Source organism: Spermophilus citellus, assembly GCF_964194105.1.
Source record: "Spermophilus citellus genome assembly, chromosome: 8".
NCBI lineage: Eukaryota > Metazoa > Chordata > Mammalia > Rodentia > Sciuridae > Spermophilus > Spermophilus citellus.
Genome location: NC_138189.1, coordinates 4,258,682 through 4,278,547, shown reverse-complemented (window position 1 = coordinate 4,278,547; position 19,866 = coordinate 4,258,682). Strand labels below are relative to the sequence as shown.

At 40.6% G+C, this 19,866-nt stretch overlaps 1 protein-coding gene across 6 annotated transcripts in view; it reads left to right on the top strand.

Annotated features, from left to right (window-relative positions):
- The window catches only part of KIAA0232, an 82,400-nt gene that overhangs the window by 22,020 nt on the left and 40,514 nt on the right, over positions 1-19,866 (top strand). For all 6 annotated transcript variants that reach the window (XM_081304092.1, XM_081304093.1, XM_081304091.1 and 3 more), the window contains exon 2: positions 6,162-6,655. In XM_081304092.1, the coding sequence (XP_081160218.1) occupies positions 6,512-6,655 (144 nt within the window). In that variant the 5' untranslated portion in view covers positions 6,162-6,511. The remainder of the gene's footprint in view (positions 1-6,161; positions 6,656-19,866) is intronic.

Here is a 19,866-nt window from a genome sequence, read left to right as displayed (position 1 = left end):
TCAGCTATCTGTGCTCTGTAGATTATAATCTCCTAGTGACTCTATGGCTGTGACCATTTATTTGTGCTTGGCCATTGAGAAAGTCACAGAAAGAGTGACTTTTGAGTGGCTGATAGCACAGGTGGAGGTCGTGCGGCTTCGGCTTCGGGAGTGGCTTCATTTTGTATTTGCATGCCAGTTTTTCCTGTGCTACCTGGTATCATTTGGCTAAAGAAAATCTCCTTCAAGAGGCCATCCTGTGGTTGGGCTGAGATTCTCTTTTAAAGAAATGGGATAAAAATCGTGACAACATTTCTATGTCAAATCTTTACAGTGAACCAGGTCTTTCACAGCATAAAAGCTTAAGGCTTTTATCCATTTCAGTAATGAGGGAAACAAGTATAAGCTGAGCCTTTCATAGTAAACTAACATTTTGAAGGTGAGTGGCAAAGGTGACTATATATTTCATTAGCCTGTGCCCTCTCCGTTTGATGGATATTGTTTGATTCAGTTTCCTCAGATTTTGGTTAGAACTTCTGAATCTCTCATCTCTCTTCCTGTGGGTTCGTAGTTTTCTTGTACTATATTTATCTGGCTTTTGGTATTAGTATAATGCTGGCCTTATAACATGATTCAAGAAACGTTCTCTTCACTTTCAGAAAAATTTGAATAAAATTGGCATTACATTTTCCTTAAATATTTGGTAGAATTCAGCTTTGAAGCTGTCAGGGCCTGGAGATTTGTGAGTTTTTAACTGTAAATTCAGTTCCTCTTGTGGACACAGAGATATTCATTAAGTGTCTCCAAGTGAGCTTTTGGTAATTTGTCTAAGGAATTTGTCATTTCTGTCTGAGTTGTTGAGTTTATTGGTGTAGAGTTGTGTGTGTGTGTGTGTGTGTGTGTGTGTGATGCTGCAGATGGAACACAGGGCCTATTCCACGCTGGGCAAGCGCTGTCCCTGGTGTGAGGTTCTTCTAATACCCTTTTCATGTCAGCAGAACCTGTAGTCACCTCCTCTCTCCATCCTGGTGTTATAATTTGCCTTCTCTCTTTGCTGATAAGTCCAGGTAGAGGCCTGTCCACTTTATGTAAAATAATCAGGATTATTTCATTGTTCTTCTGCTTTCTATTTCATTCTGTTCTAATCCTTTTTCTTTTTCTTTTTTAGTTTAGGCTACATTTGCTTCTCTTTTTCTAGTTTCTTAAGGTAAAAACCTCAGAGATCATTAATTTGAGACCTTTTCTAACATAGGTAGTGTTTTAAATTTCTTCCTAGGTAAATACTGCTTTTGTGGCATTCTGAAAATATTGATACATTGTGTTTTCATTTTCATTCAGTATAAAATATTTTCTGATCTCTCCTTTGTCCAGTTGGTTGTTTAGAAATACATCTATTATTTCTCAAATATTTGGGCGAGGGCTGGGGCTGGGGCTATAGCTCAGTGGTAGAGTGCTTGCCTTGCACATGTGAGGCACTGGATTCAATCTTCAGCACCACGTAAAAATAAATAAAGACATTGTGTCCATCTACAACTAAAAAATATTTTTAAAAATATTTGGGGGATTTTCCATACATCTTTATGTTGTTTATAATGTAATTCCATGGTCAGGAAATATGCTTGTGTGACTTGAATTCTTTCAGCTGTTTGAGACTGCCTTCGGACCGAGAACCTAGTCTGTCCCTGTCAAGCTGCGGGGGGCTGTTCTCCTCTCTGTCTTGGTTTTCTGTGATGTGCTGAGAAAGGGGTGTTGAACCTCCCTGTGTAGCTGGGACTTTGTGTTTCTCCTTTCAGTTCTCCCAGCTTTTGCTTTATATATTTTGAAACTGTGTGGTCGGGTGTGCACTATAGAGCTGCTAAATCCCTCTTGATGCATCAACCTTCATCTTCACACATTGACCTTGGTCTCTGCTGACCTCTTTGCTCTGAAATCTGTGTTTTCGGACAGTAACAGTGTGGACATTGGGCTTTTGTCTTGTCAGCGTAGCATCATCTGTGTTCTTCCAGCCTTTCCCTTGGAACATTTGCATTTTTATATTTAAAGTGGCAGCACATAGTCTGGTCTTGCTGTTTTAAAATCCAGTCTGTTGGCTGGGGCTGTGACTCAGAGGTAGAGCGCTTACCTAGCATGCATGAGGCACTGGGTTCAATCCTCAGCACCATATAAAAATAAAATAAAGATATTGTGTCCACCTATAACTAAAAAATAAATATTTTTTAAAAATCCAATCTGTCTCTGCCTTTTAAATCAGTGTGTTTAGATATTTGTTGTGATTATTAATAGCTAATTTATCCGACTCTGTCTTCAAGTGAAATGCCCTTTCCTGTAAGAACCTTGCAGTATCTGGGCACAGTGGCTGCTCAGGAGGCTAAGGCAGGAAATCAAGGTTTAAGTCCAGCCTAAAGTGAGACCCCATCTCAAAAGGAAAAAGGGCTGGGGTGCAGCTCAGTGGTAGAGCAGCCTTGGGTTCAATTCCTAGTAACAAAAATAAAAATAAATAGATTTCACGATTATTAAAAAAAAAAAAAAAAATGGAGAGGCTTGTAGGAGTGTGCTGCATCTCTGCTCCCAGCCTGGGTGCTTCTGCTCCTTGTCCTGCACTTTGCTTGTACATGTGCTACACGTATGCTATTTTTGTTTAAAAAGTCAGTTATCTTTTAAGGATATTCAAATAATAAAACAAATATAATTACCATTTCCAGCTTTGAGTGGATCCACATTTTGTTCTGGTACCATTTTTTTCTCTTTTCATACTACCGTAGGACAGATTTGCTGATGATGAATTCCTCAGTTTTTACATGTCTTAAAAAGTCTTGTTTCTTGTGTCCACTGAAAAACTAAAAAATAAATATTAAAAAATTCTCTCTCTCTAAAAAAAAAAAAAAAAAAAGAATTGAACCTAGGGGTACTTAACCACTGAGGCACATTCCCAGTCCTTAATTTTTAAATTTTGAGACAGGATCTTGATAAGTTGTTTAAGGCCTTGCTAAGTTGCTGAGGCTGGCTTTGAACTTGCAATCTTCCTACCTTAGCTTCCTGAGCTGCTGCATTTATAGGTGTGCACCACCATTTCTGGCCATATAATCTATCTTAATGAATATTCTAGGTGTGCTTGAAAAGCAGGTGTATTCTGTTGTCATTGGGAATAGTGTTATGTAAATGCCAATTAAGTCAAGGTACTTGGTAATGTTGTGTAGATTTTCTAATACCCTTATTGATTTTTAAATCTAGTTCATTATAGAACAAGGGTCTTACAATCTCCAACTATATTTATAGACATCCATTTATCTCTTTAATTCTGTTAATTTTGGCATCATGTATTTTAACGTTCTTATATTCAATCTATACATATTTTTAATTTTTATATCTTTCTGATGTGTTAGCCCTTTTATCATCATGAACTGTCTCTTTTTATCTCTAATAATGTTGCATGTTGTGTTAGTTTTCCATTGTTGTTGCAAAATATCTGAGCAAATCAACTTAAAAGAAGAAAGATTTATTTGGGCTTACAATTTCACCTCTGAATGTGGCTAGATTGGGGATCAAGTCTTTAATATGTGAACCTTTGGAGAACATTGCAGACCCAAACCATAATACATACCTAAAGTCTATTTTGCTTGATATAAATATAGTGACTCCAACTTTCTTATTAAAAAAAAAAAAAGTCTGTTTCAACTTTTTTTTGTTTGTTTTATCTGTTTATTTTTAGTTCAAGATGGACACAATACCTTTATTTTGTCTGTTTATTTTTAAGTGGTGCTGAGATGGAACCCAGCACCTCACCTGTGCTAGGCCAGTGCTCTACTACTGAGCCACACCCCCAGCCCCACACCTTGATTTTGGAAGATATTTTTAAGGAATATAGAACTCTCAGTTGACAGGGTTTTGATGTTTTTTTTTCTTTCAGTATTTTAAAAGTCTTGCTCCATTGTCTTCTCACAGGAGCTCTGATGTCATCCTTTTCTTATCCTCAGTGTGCCTCTCATTCTGGCTGCTTTAAGCATTTTCTCTGTCTCATGCTTCAGTGTTTTGTTATGGAGTGTCGTTTTCTTCATGTCTCTTGGGTTGGAGATCATTGAGCATCATGGATCTGTGAGTTTTTTTTTAAAGCTTCATCAGTGTAGAAAAATTTTCAGGTGTTAATCTTTAAATATTTCTCTATCTCCTCCATTTCTTTTCAGATACCAATTGCACGTATTTTGCTTTTCTAAAGTTGTCACACAGCTCACGTGCTCTATTCAGGCTTTTAAGTTATTTTTTCATCCATCCTGCAGTTAGTTCTGTGTTTTGTAAAGTTCAGTGATCTTTTTGTCTAACAGACTTCTCCTATGTTTCTCCCTGTGAACATGTCTTCATCTCCAGGTATTGGTTGTACATCTTTTACATTATCCTCTGTTCTCTTCTCATCTTTTTGAACAGTTACAAAACTGTTTCAGTGTCTTCTCCGCCTCTAACTTCTCTGACAATTCTCATTTCATTTTGGATGTTTTTGTTTTCCTATAAAAATTGAGCTTTTTTCTGGGACCATAGTGAATTTAGTTGGAAATAGTTTGGTCCTTTGAAGTCTTTTAAGATTTGTCAGGCAGGACCAGAGCATTGTTTAGGGCTAATGCCCACCATAAACACTAGATCCTTCTGAGTGTTCAAGCCAGGGTCCCCTACACTAACTGATGGGTGTCGCTTGCCCCACTGTTGAGCAGGAATCCTGTCTCCTCCTGCTCTTCATGGTGCTCCTTGCCCGCGCAGGGTTAGGTCCTTACTCACACACACACACCCATGAACACTGGTGAATGTTTGTGGACAACCCTTTGCACAAGTGTCTGATATTTCCACTCTCTGCAGCCCTCTCCGACTTCTTCCTGTGAATCCAGTGGCCTAGGTTCCCCTCTAATTTCTTTAGCCATCGTGTCAAATCTCCTTGAATGATAAGACAACTTCTCAGCCTGCTACATGTGACATCCCAGATTATTCCACTGATGATCTGTCTATAATCCTGAGAACCAAATAGTTGTTAAATGAGTTCTGGAAAATGTTTTCATTTTAAGAGTCAGTTGAGAAAACTCTGAAAACCTTTGCTTTGATTTAATCAACTTTGATAATTTACAAAAGATAACATAGTAGCAAGAGTTTTTTAAAGTAGCCAAATACTCACTAGTGATACATTAATCCAGCAACTTAGTCCTACGGTGGATTTAAATTTTTTTTTAAAAAATATTTGATGTATGTAAAGTTTACTATGTAGTTGTAGATGGAATGCAAGAAACTCAGCTTTAAATCTTTGGGGGAAGAGTATTTAACTTTCTGACTTGATGCTTTTACTAACAGTGAACACTAAGACTGCTTTAAGAGTTATTTTCAGTAGCCTTCTTATTGTCTGCTAAAGTTCATGCAGAAGCTGAGCTGATGAGCTTCACCTCTAACTATGTTGGTGTTATTTGCTAGTAGTATACATCAATCAGTACTCTGCCACAAAGAACATTATGATTTTATAAACTCATTGTTAGATTAGTTTCACATATTAAAATATGTTAAAGGGAATGCTGTTAAATCAAGAGTGTCATCTATCACAAACAATCGGAAATTCAACCTACGTATGTAAGAAAAGTTATAGTAGGTATAAAGTGTAGCCTGCCATGGTATAAAAATGTTTGTGTTTCACCTTAATTTGTATGAAATAAGCAATAACTAGTCCTGAAATATTTAGGCATATGAAAGAATTGATCACCTGTATAAAACTTAAATTTAAAGGACTAATTCGTTTTGCCAGTGTTTCAATAAAATTAATATTTGACTGCTTATTTCTGTTACACTTAAATGTGAACTAGTGATTTGTTAGTAAATTCTTTCAGTGTTACATATAAACAAAAATTTATTATTAAAAATTTATTGTAATCTAATAAAATGTTTTTATTAGTCCTGTCTCTTGAGATAACAAAATAAACCATCAGTATAATTGAGCACAGACAGAACATAAACTTCTCAATTTTCCTGTTAAAAGATAGTAAGCTTTTAAAAGTTTACAGTGTCATTTAATTTTAAATGTGAAAGGTTCCAGGGGGAAAATAGTGTTCTAAGATCAAAGGTATTTCAATAAAGAGGAACAGTTTGTTTTTTTTTCACAAGATAAATAATTTGGTTTACATGTATATATAATGCTATCTTTTTTTCTCTCATTTTTGTAGGTTCTGCCGGAGACTTAGATTTGGCCTCCATGTGAAATGAAAGTAGGAAACTGCACGCGCATATCTGTTGCTGTCAGGATGCTGGTTCAGTGGTCATGTCTGAAGAGGGAGGTGCTGTTCTAGAGAGCTGATGGCCAGCACGGGTGGATGCTGGTCCTAGGTGTCAAGCTTCTACCCTTTCTACTGGAGTGAAAATCCCCTCCAGGTACAACAGCACACCAACTACAGAAAATGCCTTGTGTTCTAAGGATGTCAGCAACCTAGATTCATGTACCTGTCTGCACAGTTGTGGATGGTTTGCCATCTGAGAGCTCCTCGAGTTCTATCCAGGCCCCGTGTCTGTTTCTGACATGTCTCTGCTTCATGCTTTGGGCCCAGTGCAGACCTGGCTGGGACAAGAGCTGGAGAAATGTGGCATCGATGCCATGATTTATACTCGGTACGTCCTCAGTCTCCTGCTGCATGACAGCTATGACTACGACCTGCAGGAACAGGTATTCATTCATTTACGTGTTTTAAATGTCCTGTGAAAACCGATGATTGTATTTGCATGTGTTACGTTCTTAACAAGGGCGATTGTGCTCCAGAGCAGGCCAGTCAGTGTGTGGTGTGCAGACTCGACTCTGTCGGGGACGAGATGACAAGTTGGAACTTGGGTTGGAACTTGGCAAGTCCTATCCCTCAGCACACTGTTCAGTTCGTCGTTTGTTTGGCAGCTTTCTCCGTGTCACGGGCATTCGAGATGTTGCCTGGATTGCGGATAAGTTGATGGCCTGCTCTTTGAGCAGCACTGTCCTGCAGCCTTGGCTCCACATTCAGGCAGTTGTATATCACAGCTAGGTGTTTAGTCATTGTTCCTGTTCACTTCTTACCATCCCAAAGTTTAACACCTGGATCTTATTGGCAAGAGTGATGTTAATTAGCGTGACAAATCAGTAGACTTAAAGTTCTGTAAAGCTCATAACTTTGCCAGAAGTCACTGTATGTCACCTTGAAATTCAGACATTGTGAATTTTTTTTTTTTAAAAGGGAGAGTGAGAGAGGAGAGAGAGAGAGAATTTTTAATATTTATTTTTTAGTTCTCGGCAGACACAACATCTTTGTTGGTATGTGGTGCTGAGGATCGAACCCGGGCCGCACGCATGCCAGGCGAGCGCGCCACCGCCTGAGCCATATCCCCAGCCCCGATTGTGAATTTTTTTTGACATGGGTGCTGAGTTTAAAGTGAGAAACCAACCAAATCTGGGTTCTTGAAAAATAACTCAACCTCAGTCTCATTCTCCAGGAGGAGCTCCTCAAGTGTGGCCTGCTGAAGGGAAGCACAGTTTTCAGCCACCAATGGATGGGCTCTGGGTGACCTCTGCCTGCAAATTTCACATAAACTCTTGGTTTTTATAGAACCTTGGTGGGAAGAAGGGGCTATTTTGTGGACTTTTATTTTTCAAGCCATTGTTACTAACGCTGAAAACAAAAACAAAGTTTCATTGACAGAGAAACTGCCTTTGCCCTTTCAAGCCACCAAAGCACCTGAGGTTCTGTAAGTGTAACATGCAGAACATCTCCTCGGGTCTCCCGCGTCCCTGTACAGACAGGCCTTCCCCCTGCAGGTGTCTCATCATGTCTCTCTGGACACATGACTTCCAGGCAGCTTACAGCCTGGGCCAGAGGGAATTGGGAAGTGAGGTTTCCAGAGGGTTGACTCAGAACCTGATGATCAGCAGATGGGTTCCGTATTTGGTAGTTTCCTTACTAAAGCTTGACGATTTGCCTCCATCTTTGTTGCAAATGCAGAATAGAGTATTTAGGGACAAGTAAAATATTAAATCTACAAGCATGGAAGAACTTTCCAGAAGTAAGAAACATCTTTCTTATAATTAAAATAATCACATACTTCAGTTATAAACATGTACTTGTGTTTACATGGGAATGAGTGATTTTTTAGTAGGACTTTAATATAATTTCAATTCTTAGAGATGTATGTCAGCAGTTTCAGCTTAGAATATTTAATCAATAAATTAATAAGTTCATTAAAATTAAATTAGTACGTTTACTAACCCAAAGTGTTCATGTGCTAAGGGCTGTAAGACATTTAGGGTAAAGCATAGGCCTGTTCTTGATAAGATTGTGGTGAAGCACATCTCTGATGAGATTTGATGGTACACCCGCTGGTGTCTATGAGCTGCAGCTGGTGGGGGTCTGCCTGGCTTTGGTCCTCCCTGCTCAGTTGTGGTTCATCATCAGGACATAAAAGGTACAGGTTGGTGAAAACAGTGTATCTGGAGTTATGAGAAGGACCCACAGGGAAATAAAAGACCCTAAAATACCTCTCCACTCAGCCCTGGGAAGCAGACATGCGTGTCGTGTGTTGATGAGGAAGTTCAGATGGAAAACCATACCTGAAAAGAGGTGACTCGGTGCCGAGGCAGGTATTCACCCCTCTGGCTGGTGGTGCTAGCTGCGCGCTGAGTGGTGGTGAACCGCTCCGTCTGGTGTGGAGGTGCCACGGCTGGCAGGGATTTCACCTCATGGGCTTTCCTGCTTTCCTTCTCTGGTTGTGACTGCTGTGCTCTGGTAGGTATATTCTCAGACAAGAATTCCCTGTGTATCACTTTTAGATGATATCAACTGCTTTTCTTCCTCGTCCTTCAAAGCTCAGGTCACATTTTCTTTGAAACTTTCAGATTCTTCTCAAAAGCAATGTCTTTTACCACGATCGACTGTGTCACTTCTGTGCAGCTTTTCACTTTGTTTGCTGGAATGTGTTCTCTTTCTCAGTCAGCTACAACATCCTTGTGGGCAGAAAATCACATTTTTTTTTTTTAAGAAGATTTCAACTTTTCCTTGAAAAGTCATTTCTAACATCAGAGGAGCAGCAGGAGTAGTGCACACTCTTGTGGTGGTCACTCAGGCCACAGTTGGTGGTGCCTTCACCCTTTGCTTTATCTCTGTTCTCCTGTGCATGCCACCTCCTGAGTGCACCAGTGTGCACGTGCTGGTGGCACCTGGAGCATCCTGCCTCAGAGCACATCCCCGGTTCCTTTTTAATTTAATTTAATGTCTTTTGTGGGGGTACCAGGTATTGAACTCAGGGAGACAGGGCCTCACTGAGTTGCTTAGCACCTTGGTAAATTGCTGAGGCTGACTTTGAACTTGGGATCCTCCTGCCTGTACCTCCCGAGCTGCTGGGATTACAGGCATGAACCACCACTTCCGGCTTAATTTTATTTTAAGATAGGGTCTTAACTAAATCATCCAGGCCAGCCTTGAACTTGTTGTCCTCCTGTCTCAGCCTCCCAAGGAGCTGAGATCACAGGCGTGGTCACTAAGCCTGGCCTCAGTGTGTCTCCTGGACAGCCATAGTACAATTATAGAATTAAGGAAAATTACTATCAGTGCAACATTACTGTCTCAGATCCAGTCAGCATTTAGTTCTCAACAGTTGTCCCAGTGGTGTTCTTCATTGCAGTTTTTTTTTTTTTTTAACTCTAGTGTCCAGCGAGGTCATGCATTGGTTTTAGTGGTCACGTCTCTAATCTCATCATCCCTTTGTGTCTCATGACATTGGCAGTTTTGGAGAGTATAGGCCATTTGCTTTCCAAGGTGTCCCTCAGGTTGGTGTGTTGAGTTGGCCTCAGTTCCTGAGGTTGTGGCAGTGCTGTGACCTAAGTGATGGTGTATCCTTCCCTGTGCACCATAGCATGGCATGTGCTGGATGACAGTCTGTGCCTTCTGGCTGATGCTGGCTCTGCTTCAGGTGTTGCCCACCAGAGTCCCACTCCAGAGCCGAGTGCTCCTCTCCTTGTGATGAGCCGAGCTGAGCTTGACAGTCTGGAGTCCACTGCTGAGTCCTGCCTACATCAGTTGTTACCGTGGTGGTTGGAGGTGGTGATTTCCCACCTCAGTTCTGCCCCCTGCATTGTGGTTTACATTCTGCAGGGCCTTCCTTTTCCGCTTTCTCTTTTTAAAATCAGTAAAGTAACCAGGTCACGCAGAGAGCACTCAAGTGCACCAGATGCAGTGCTGGCTATTTCTCATGTAGGGATTGCCTTATTTTTTCTCAAGGTAAGCCTTGAAGGTAAAGATGGTGTTCCTTATTACTTAGAGAGCAGTTAGAGGATCCTGGGTCAACATGGTTTTAGATACCAGGATTCTTTCAGTCTGCTCCTGTTAGAGCTGTTTTTTTATGCCAGATGACTTTGTGGGTTTTTTTTTAAATTTTATTTTTATATATAACAAATCATTGTCAGATACATAGCAGACTCTATTGTTAAAGGCAAGCTTTTTTTTCTTAAATTTTTAAAAATTCTAACTTGTTATACATGACAGCAGAATGCATTACAATTCATATTACACATAGAGCACAATTTTTCATATCCCTGGTTGTACACAAAATATAACACCTTTTGTGTCTTCATATGTGTACTTAGGGTAACGGTGTCCGTTTCATTCCAACATCTTCACACCCCTTGCCCCCTCTCTTCTACTCCCTCTTCTTTGCCCTATCTAGAGTTCGTCTAATTTTCCCAGGCTTCCCCTCCCAACCCCACTATGAATCAGCCTCCTTATATCAGAGAAAACATTTGGCATTGAATTTTTTGGGATTGGCTAACTTCACTTAGCATTATATTCTCCAACTCCATCCATTTACCTGCAAATGCCATGATTTTATTCTCTTATTGCTGAGTAGTATTCCATTGTGTATATATACCACATTTTCTTTATCCATTCATCTACTGACTGACAGGCATCTAGGTTTAGCTGTTGTGAATTGTGCTGCAATAAACATTGATGTGGCTGTGTCCCTGTAGTATGCTGTTTTTAAGTTCTTTGGGTATAGACCGAGGATTGGATAGCTGGGTCAAATGGTGGTTCCATTCCAAGTTTTCCAAGGAATCTCCATACTGCTTTCCATATTGGCTGCGTTATTCTGCAGTCCCGCCAGCAATGTATGAGTGTACCCTTTTCCCCACATCCTTGCCAACACTTATTGTTTTTTGTATTCTTAATAGCTGCCATTCTGACTGGAGCGAGATGAAATCTTAGTTTTGATTTGCATTTCTCTAATAGCTAGAGATGAAATATATTTTTTTTGTATATTTGTTGATTGATTGTATTTCACCTGAGAAATGTCTGTTCAGTTCCTTGGCTCACTTATTGATTGGGTTATTTATTTATTTATTTAGTGTTAAGTTTCTTGAGTTCTTTATATACCCTAGAGATTAGTGCTCTATCTGTTGTACAAGTGGTAAAAATTTGCTCCCAAGCTGTAGGCTCTCTATTTACTTCACTGACTGTTTCTTTTGCTGAGGAAAAGCTTTTTAGTGTGAATCCATCCCATTTATTAATTCTTGATTTTAATTCTTATGCTGTAGGAGTCTTATTAAGGAAGTAGGGGCCTATCGGATATGATGGAGATTGGGGCCTACTTTTTCTTCTGTTAGATGCAGGGTCTCTGGTTTAATTCCTAGTTCCTGATCCACTTTGAGTTGAGCTTTGTGCATGGTGAGAGATAGGGGTTTAATTTCATTTTGTTGCATATGGATTTCCAGTTCTCCTAGCACCATTCATTGAAGAGGCTATCTTTTCTCCAGTGTATGTTTTTATCTAATATAAGATAACTGTAACTATGTGGGTTAGTCTCTGTGTCCTCTATTCTGTACCATTGTTCTACCAGTCTGTTTTGGTTCTAGTACCTTAAGCTATACTACAGAGCGATAGTAACAAAAACAGCATGGTATTGGCACCAGTAATTGCATTAAATCTGTATAGTGGTGGTGTGGTCATTTTGACAATATTAATTCTGCCTATCCAAGATCAAGGGAAATCTTTCCATCTTCTAAGGTCTTCTTTAATTTCTTTCTTTAGTGTTTTTTAGTTTTCATTGTAGAGGTCTTTCACCTCTTTTGTTAGTTGATTTCCAAAGAATTTTCTTTTTTTGAGGCTATTGTGAATGGGGTAGTTTTCCTCATTTCCCTTTCAGAGGATTTGTCACTGATATACAGAAATGCCTTTCATTTATGGGTTTTGATTTTGTATCATGCTGCTTTGCTGAAAATTCATTTACTAGTTCTAGGAGTTTTCTGGTGGAATATTTTGGGTCTTATAGGTATAGAATCATATCATTGGCAAATAGTGCTAATTTGAGTTCTTCTTTTCCTATCTGTATTCCTTTAATTTATATCAACTGTCTAATTTCTCTGGCCAGTGTTTCAAGAAGTGGTGACAGAGGCATTGTAAGGGCAAGCTTTAGAGACCAGGTGGAGTTAGGTTACTGTTTTTTCATGTACTGGTAGCTTTTAGAGAAGGGGGAAAGTTCCTTGTCTTTGTTGTTGACAATTGATGTAGGATACAGTTCCCCCAGAGAGAAAGTGAGTGCCAGAAACTTGGGAAGGCAGGCCTGCACCCTAGGTTGTGTCCCTTGAAAACACTTTGCATGTTGCTCAACAGTGGCTAAGAGGGGAGCTGTGGTAAATTGTCAACCTGCATGTGCTGGGGGCTTTCCTTGCCTGGAAGCCATGCTGATTGATGGCAGCAACAAGCTCTCATTATCCTTCCAGGTAGGGAGGGGAGGGCTGTTCAGGAAGATCATTTTACAGTCCCAGACATTTTTTTAAAAAATTGTTTGTTGTTGATAAACCTTTATTTTATTCATTTATTTATATGCAGTTCTGAGAATTGAACCCAGTGCCTCACACATGAGGCAAGCGCTTACCACTGAGCTGCAACCCCAGCCACCAAGCATTCTCGACTTTCCTTTATAGCTAACTAATTAAAACTACCGGTCTGGGGATATAGCTCAGGTGGTAGAGTACTGGCCTTGCATGCACAAGGCCCTGGGTCTGGGTTCAATCCCTAGCACCACGAGAGAGAGAGAGAGAGAGAGAGAAAGAAAAAGAAAAAGAAAAAGAAAAAGAAGAAGAAGAAGAAAAGCACAGCTACCACCGAAGAGTTTAATATTTTCCTGGTTGTAAATTCTGTTTCTTATTCATACTAGGAGTCTGGGATTAAAACAGAAAGCCCAGGTCAGTGTGGTTTAAATGGAAATACAGTAAAAACGAACACGTGTGCCAGCCACTGTTGTAAGTGCTGATTTTTCAGTTTATAGTACTCAGTTATTACGGTGTGCTGTTGTTATCTGTGTTTTATAAGTGGAATACTCAGTTACAGCAGCTAAGTAACTTGTTCAGGGTCACACAGCTAAGTAACTCGGGTAGCACTTACTGGTTTGGAAAACTTAAAATGTCCCTGGGTTAGGATGACCTCAGTGGCAGCCTGATGCAGAGCCTGGCTCTCAGTTTGCCTCCTCTGGCCTTTGTTCACAAGCCTCATCCCTCTCCTGCCTGCTGTCGCTCAGACTCACACGTCCAGCAGAACAATGAGGCTTCTTGTCCTTGCAGGTCGACTTGGCCATGGGCCTGTCCTTGGCCTGGCCACTGTGATGAGGGGGCTGCGATGGCTAGGAATTGGCTGTCCTCCAGAGGCAGCCAGAATGATAGTGCTGAACCTTCAGAGGAGAGGTCCTCTCTAAATTCCTTTGTACAAGGTATTCTTCCTTTTTATGATCTGTTACCGCTTCTCAATTTTAGGAAATAGTTTCAATTTGTACTACATTCCAAGATTTGGTCTTCAAATAAACCATTTTCCTCATGCAGGAGTCTGACCTTCTTAGACTTCTCCCACAGTCTTTCCAGGACACCCTCAGTCTGTGGCAGGGTTCGGGATCCTTGAGCTGCTGGGGTTTTAGGACTCAATGAACACTTCAGCTATGGAGCAACCGTGGATGCTGTCCAAGAGTGAGAAGGGTGGTGCCTCCGTAACTGCAAACAGAAAGACACACAACGTGGGGAATGTCCACAAAGGTCCATCTGTATAACTCTGCCCAGATAAAGAAATAGAAACTTCTGGCCATCTAGAAGTCCCTTGTGCCCCACCCAGCTTCAGGGGTCCTGTGTCCGAAGGGAATCCAGCAGAGTGGCCTGTTTCCCACCCCTCCTTCTCCCCCAGTCCTGGCACCTGCATCTCTGTAGTTTTCGCTCTCTAGACCCCAGAGACTTCCTCAAGCTATACTGCCCCCAACTTTCCCCCTCCCCCAGTACTGCTCTACCAATGAGCCACACCCCCAGCCTTTTTTATTTTTTATTTTGAGACAGGGTCTTACTAAGTTGCTTTGGACTTTGCTAAGTTGCTGAGGCTGGCTTTGAACTTGTGATCCTCCTTCCTCAGCCTCTGGAGCCAGTGGGATTACAGGCATGCGCCACCGTGCCCAATTTATTCTAGTCTTTGAAGTAGAAACTACAAAAACTGAATCCATCCTGGGTTCCTTGGGTGTCTCACTGCAGGCACAGAGGTCTCTGCTCGTTGGGGTTTAGCTTAATGACTTTACAGTAGTGTGAGAGCAGTGCACATTTAGTGGAAACCATACTTTGAATTTGATCTTCTCTTGGGCTAGTAATGTGTTGGTATGCTACTTTTTCATGATGCTGGGCAGTGGCAACCAGCCACAGAAATTGATGACCCTGTTGTTTTACTATCCCATCATCCATCAATTAATTTTAGTTCAATTCTTCAAACATTCTTTAGGCCCTGGATGCTTTGAGCTGGTGTACATTATTAGTGAGTACCCTCATGACTATTCTGTTGTGCACTTTCAGTGCAGTATTCAATAAATTACACGAGATGTTCAACCTTTATTATAAAATAGGCTTTGTGGGACAATTTTGTCCAGCTATAAGCTAATGTGGGTATACTGAGCACATTTAAAGTGTGCTAAGCCATGCTAGAATGTTCAACAGGTTAGGTGTGTTCAATGCATTTTTTGACTTAGGATATCTTCTTTTGGGGGAGTGGTTTATTTTGTTTTGTTTGTGGAACTGGGGATTGAATCCAGTGGCACTTTACCATGATTTATATTCCAGCCCTTTTTAAAATTTCTTATTTTTGAGGCGAGGTCTCACCAAGTTGCTGAGGCTGGCCTCAAACTTGGGATCTCCTGCCTCAGCCTCCAGAGGAATCACAGGCATGCACCACTACACTCTGCTCAACAAAGGGAATCTTCAACTTATCTTGTCTTTATAGCAGCCTCTTCATAAGTTAAGCATCTGTGCAGTTTTTCAGCAACTTTCCATTTAATAGACGTTTGTTCTACATGACAAGTGTTGACATTTGCATTCAAAGAACACTTTTTTATTCCCTTATTTGCTTAAATGTACCTAGTTGGCTTAATAGTTTTCCAGTCTGAATTTCAGAGTGTGAGGAAGGAAGCCAGGAGTGTCTTCTTAGCCCTGAACCTTCCCAGGATTTGCCCTTGCTCCTAATGGATGAATGGTGCCCACCAGTGTTCACATTGACTCTAAAAAGTGACAGGGAGCATTATGGCCTGAGAGGGTTGCTGTGGAGTGCACCTCTTCAGATCATTCATGAATAATTCAGCTGGTGGTGTGGGAGGGGTGATAGGGTGAAACTACATATTGCTAACCTTACCCAAATTTGTGCCTGTTGCGCCATGACATTTATCCCAGATGGCTGTTTCCGCTCCACCTCTGAGATCCTCCCTTGCTGTCAGTGTCACACAGTTAAAAAGAACATGGGCTGTGGAGCCTGAAGACCTGCCTTCTGGTGCCACCTTCTTTACTTCCTGACTGGGGCAAGGCAGCGTCTTTGTGCCTGTCTCTGCACTGCTGTGATGCGTGTCCTGTGCAGCATGTCAAGTGGCACTGTTGAGGGCTAGAGGAGGCTTGTTCTCTGCGTGTTTATTGAGCTGCTATAGGTGCTAGGCATCATTCTAGACACTGATTCTACAGTTAGAGCAGGACCTTTCATCTCCCCAGCAAGTAGCTTTTCCTCTATTAACTACCCATCTTTCAGCTGCTGGGCAAATACGTTTATTAAAGTAGGCTTAAGCTCTTGATAGTGTATTTCAAACATTTTCCAGAATAATCTCAATTTGAAATATTTGGCCTTGCATGTATCCTAGTTATGGATTCAGCAAACATGGGCCTGTTGCATTTCTGGATATAATTGCTACCTTTGTCATAGTTGGGTCTTTTTAAAAGGTGTTTTGTCCCTGCGTGCCCCCCCCCAACTGAGAAGTAAAGATTCTGGTGGCAATTATTATTATTTCTTTGTGAAATAATTATCAGTTTAAAAAATAATAAATTTTTAAGAAGCTAAAGTAAAATGCAGATAGAGTGAATCTGGATTTGTTCACCCAGAGTTGTAGTGGGAGGATAAGGGGACTTTCTCTTGAGTTTAAAGCAAAAAGTTTTAGTAGAAAAGAAATAATTTTATATATAATATATATATATATTTATATTTATTTATTTAAATATATATATATTTATTTATTTAAATATATATATTTATTTATTTTTAGAGTCTGTTGCATAATATACTGCCTGAAACTTAATAGGCGTGGTGGTGTAGGCCTATAATCTGGAGAATTAGTCGGAGGCTGGAGTATTGCAAGTTCAAAGCTAGCCTCAGCAACTTAGCAAGACCCTCAAAATGAAAAATGAAAAATAAAAAGGGCTGGGGGTGTGGCTCAGTGTTAAAGCAGCCCTGGGTTCAATCCCCAGTACCCCCCCGCCCCCCCCCAAAAAAAAAATCCAAAACTTATTAGCTAAATGAATAAAATCCTCTATTATAAACCTGACAGATTCTATGAGTCAGTCAGGAATTTGGGCAGGGCTCAGTCAGATGATTCTTCTCTTTGTAGCTTTACCTAAAGTTACTCACTGCTGTCAACTGGTAGATGAGCTGTCCTGGAGGGCTTAAGGTGGCATTGCTGATACATTTATCACATCAGAGAGGTGCTGGAAGGCTGAGCCCAGCTGGGGTTGCTGACAGACCTCTTCATGTGGATTAGGGGCCATGACCTTGAATAATACAGGCAACTTTGCTGCTTCTGGGGAAGTCACACACCATCACTAGTCAAGAGGAGCATTACTTTTCCTCTTGGTACAGGACCTTCCTCTCCACCCAGGCATGTAGCTTTGACATTTTAGACCACCAAGGATAAAGAGGAGCCTGCAGGTGAAAAAACAGGCCTCAAAGAATTGGGACTTCTGATTTCTGGTGTTACTTCTGAGAATGGAGTGGAGCAGCGACTTTCAGATTTGAGGAAAATTATTTCCAATCTAAGAGATTTTCCCAAGCTATTAAGTATGAAGGTTCACAAACACGACTCAGACAGAGAAGGTGTCTGAGGTTGCTGGGGTGCTCTAGGTCTGAGAGCAGCCTGGTGCGGATACTCTGCATTGACATTGTGTCTACTCTAGTGCCTAGGACAGATTCAGCATTAAAAGCATCTAGTTGTGTGCCAGTTATTAACCATAGTTACTTTTGGGGGTTGACAATGGGGTGGAACTGACTTTTTCTTTTTTAAGCTACTTTTTAACTTCTACATATTTAACTTTATTAATATTTTTATAATAAAATTAACCAAGGAATCTGAATGTCAAAATTCTTTAGTCCGTTTCAAAATTATTATAAAGGTTGATTATGGCTAAAGTATGTTTTTTGCAGTTTATGAGTTGATATTTCTAAAATAAATAAAACAAGAGACTTCCCCGCTGAAACTCTGAGGAACAATTTTGAATAATACAATCAGCTTCCTGGGGCTGGGGCTAGGGCTGGGGCTGGGGCTCAGTTCTAGAGCACTTGCCTAGCACATGTGAGGCACTGGGTTCAAGCCTCAGCACCACATAAAAATAAATAAATAAAATAGAGGTATTGTGTCCATCTACAACTAAAAATATTTAAAAAAAAACACTTCCCATTAGGTTTAGAATTATTTTTTTTAAGTAATGAGAAGTGATGTCTTTTTTTTAATATTTATTTTTTAGTTATAGGTGGACACAATAACATTATTTTTATGTGGTGCTGACTATCGAACCCAGTGGCTCACTCATGTGAGGCAAGCACTCTACCACTGAGCCACAATCCCAAACCCGAGGTTTAGAATTATTTTGCATGAGCAAAATGTACAAAAGTTTTATGCATAAGGAATATGAAAATAATCATTATGAATTAATCTTGATGGTATGTGCACAAACTCATCCACATATTGCCCAAGGTATCATATTAAAATTTTTTTGTATTGAATCTTTTCATGGGACAAAGAAGTTTTGAATGCAAATATTTTTAAAATTCCCCATTTTGCTTTTTTTATTCAAATGTGAAGGCTCAGGGCTTGCCTGATTCTGTCAGGCATCAGGAGTATAGAGACAGATAGGAATGGTTCCTGAGGAACAGCTGCAGCTGACAGCTCACCCATCCTGTGTTGGCAGTGCGTGGGGGCAGTCACAGTAGGAGTCCTGGAGGAGATAAAGGTAGAAGAACCATCATAAAGGAAGGGGAGAGGAATTGTGTATATAAGGCCACAGAAACAGAAGGGGCTCTGTGAGGCCAGAGGTGAGGGGGGGGAGCGTGGGTGGGGCTTGAGCGGGAAGAGCCAGTAGGGGCAGATACGCAGTGTGGGCTAGGGATTGGGGCTGAAAACCTAGGAGGAGAAGAGAGGGAATAAGTGTAATTAACCTCAAATTATGCTTGTGTGATTGGAACTTCTTGTTTTTTAGAGGCAAATGGTTTTGAGCAGTGAGATGTGTTGATTTATTGCTGAGTCCTTTCCTCAAATTCTGACCGTATTTTTCATTATTCACAAGCTACCAAAAATTTGGCCTGAATTGACTTGAGGGAAAATGTTCTCATGACTGAAAGTTCAGAAGGACTCTCCTGCCTGGCTTGATGGAGCGCTCACTAGTCATTGAGGCTTCTATACTGGCCCAGTCTGCCTTCTTATGGCTTGGTTTTGAACCAGCTCCTGTGGGTAAGAGGGTAGTGACAGTGCATGTGTTTCTAGCATCACAGTCTCACAAGTCTTCCTTGGAAACCAGCAAGTGCTTCTTTCTGACTGTTCTCCTGCCTCTCGCATCTACCCTGTGGCTGAGAAGGGACCAACCTACTGATTTGCACTTGACCAATTGGGGCCTGCCGGTGGGGGTGGCCAAGTCCCATTCAGGCCACCAGGGCTCTGTTCTCCCCAAGGCTGCTAGCAGGAAGGTGTGGGAGGCAGGGGGCTGGGTGCTCTGCAGCTAACAGCAGACGTCACTGATACCAGCTGTATTTTAGAATGTTGTGTTCTTTTTCCTCCTCCAGTCCCCTGTCTCCTTTTTGATAGAAGACAGCATGAGGAAGTCAGTCAAAACTCCAGCCTTATATTACCTCACAATAGTGTCCAAAATGTACCTGGTAATAAATAGATTCTCACGCTGGGAAGTTCTTTTGCCACATCTGCTTTTGGTATTTAATAATTGTGTTTTTGTTTTCAAGATTAGGAATTCAGAAAACTACATTTGATTTTACTCCATTTTTAAAGTGACTTGGGCACGTGTCAGTTGACTTTCAGAACAGCACAGCAAACTGAAAAGATAACAAATAAAATAGAAATATCTTGGATCTTTTTATAGTATGCTCTCTTAAAATCTGATTGTACAGTTCTGCAGTTGAATGTTGGCTAATAAGTTATGTGATATTAATTAACATGAATCCAGAAGAAAACAGAATGAGAAAGCTGTCAAAAGAAATGCCCATAAAATGCATGTGGCATGCTATTGTTCATGCAGCTTTTACTACAGATTAGAGGTTTCTTACTGAATTCCACCTAAAATTTGAATGGTGAAATAGTACTTTTATATAAAATTAAAAT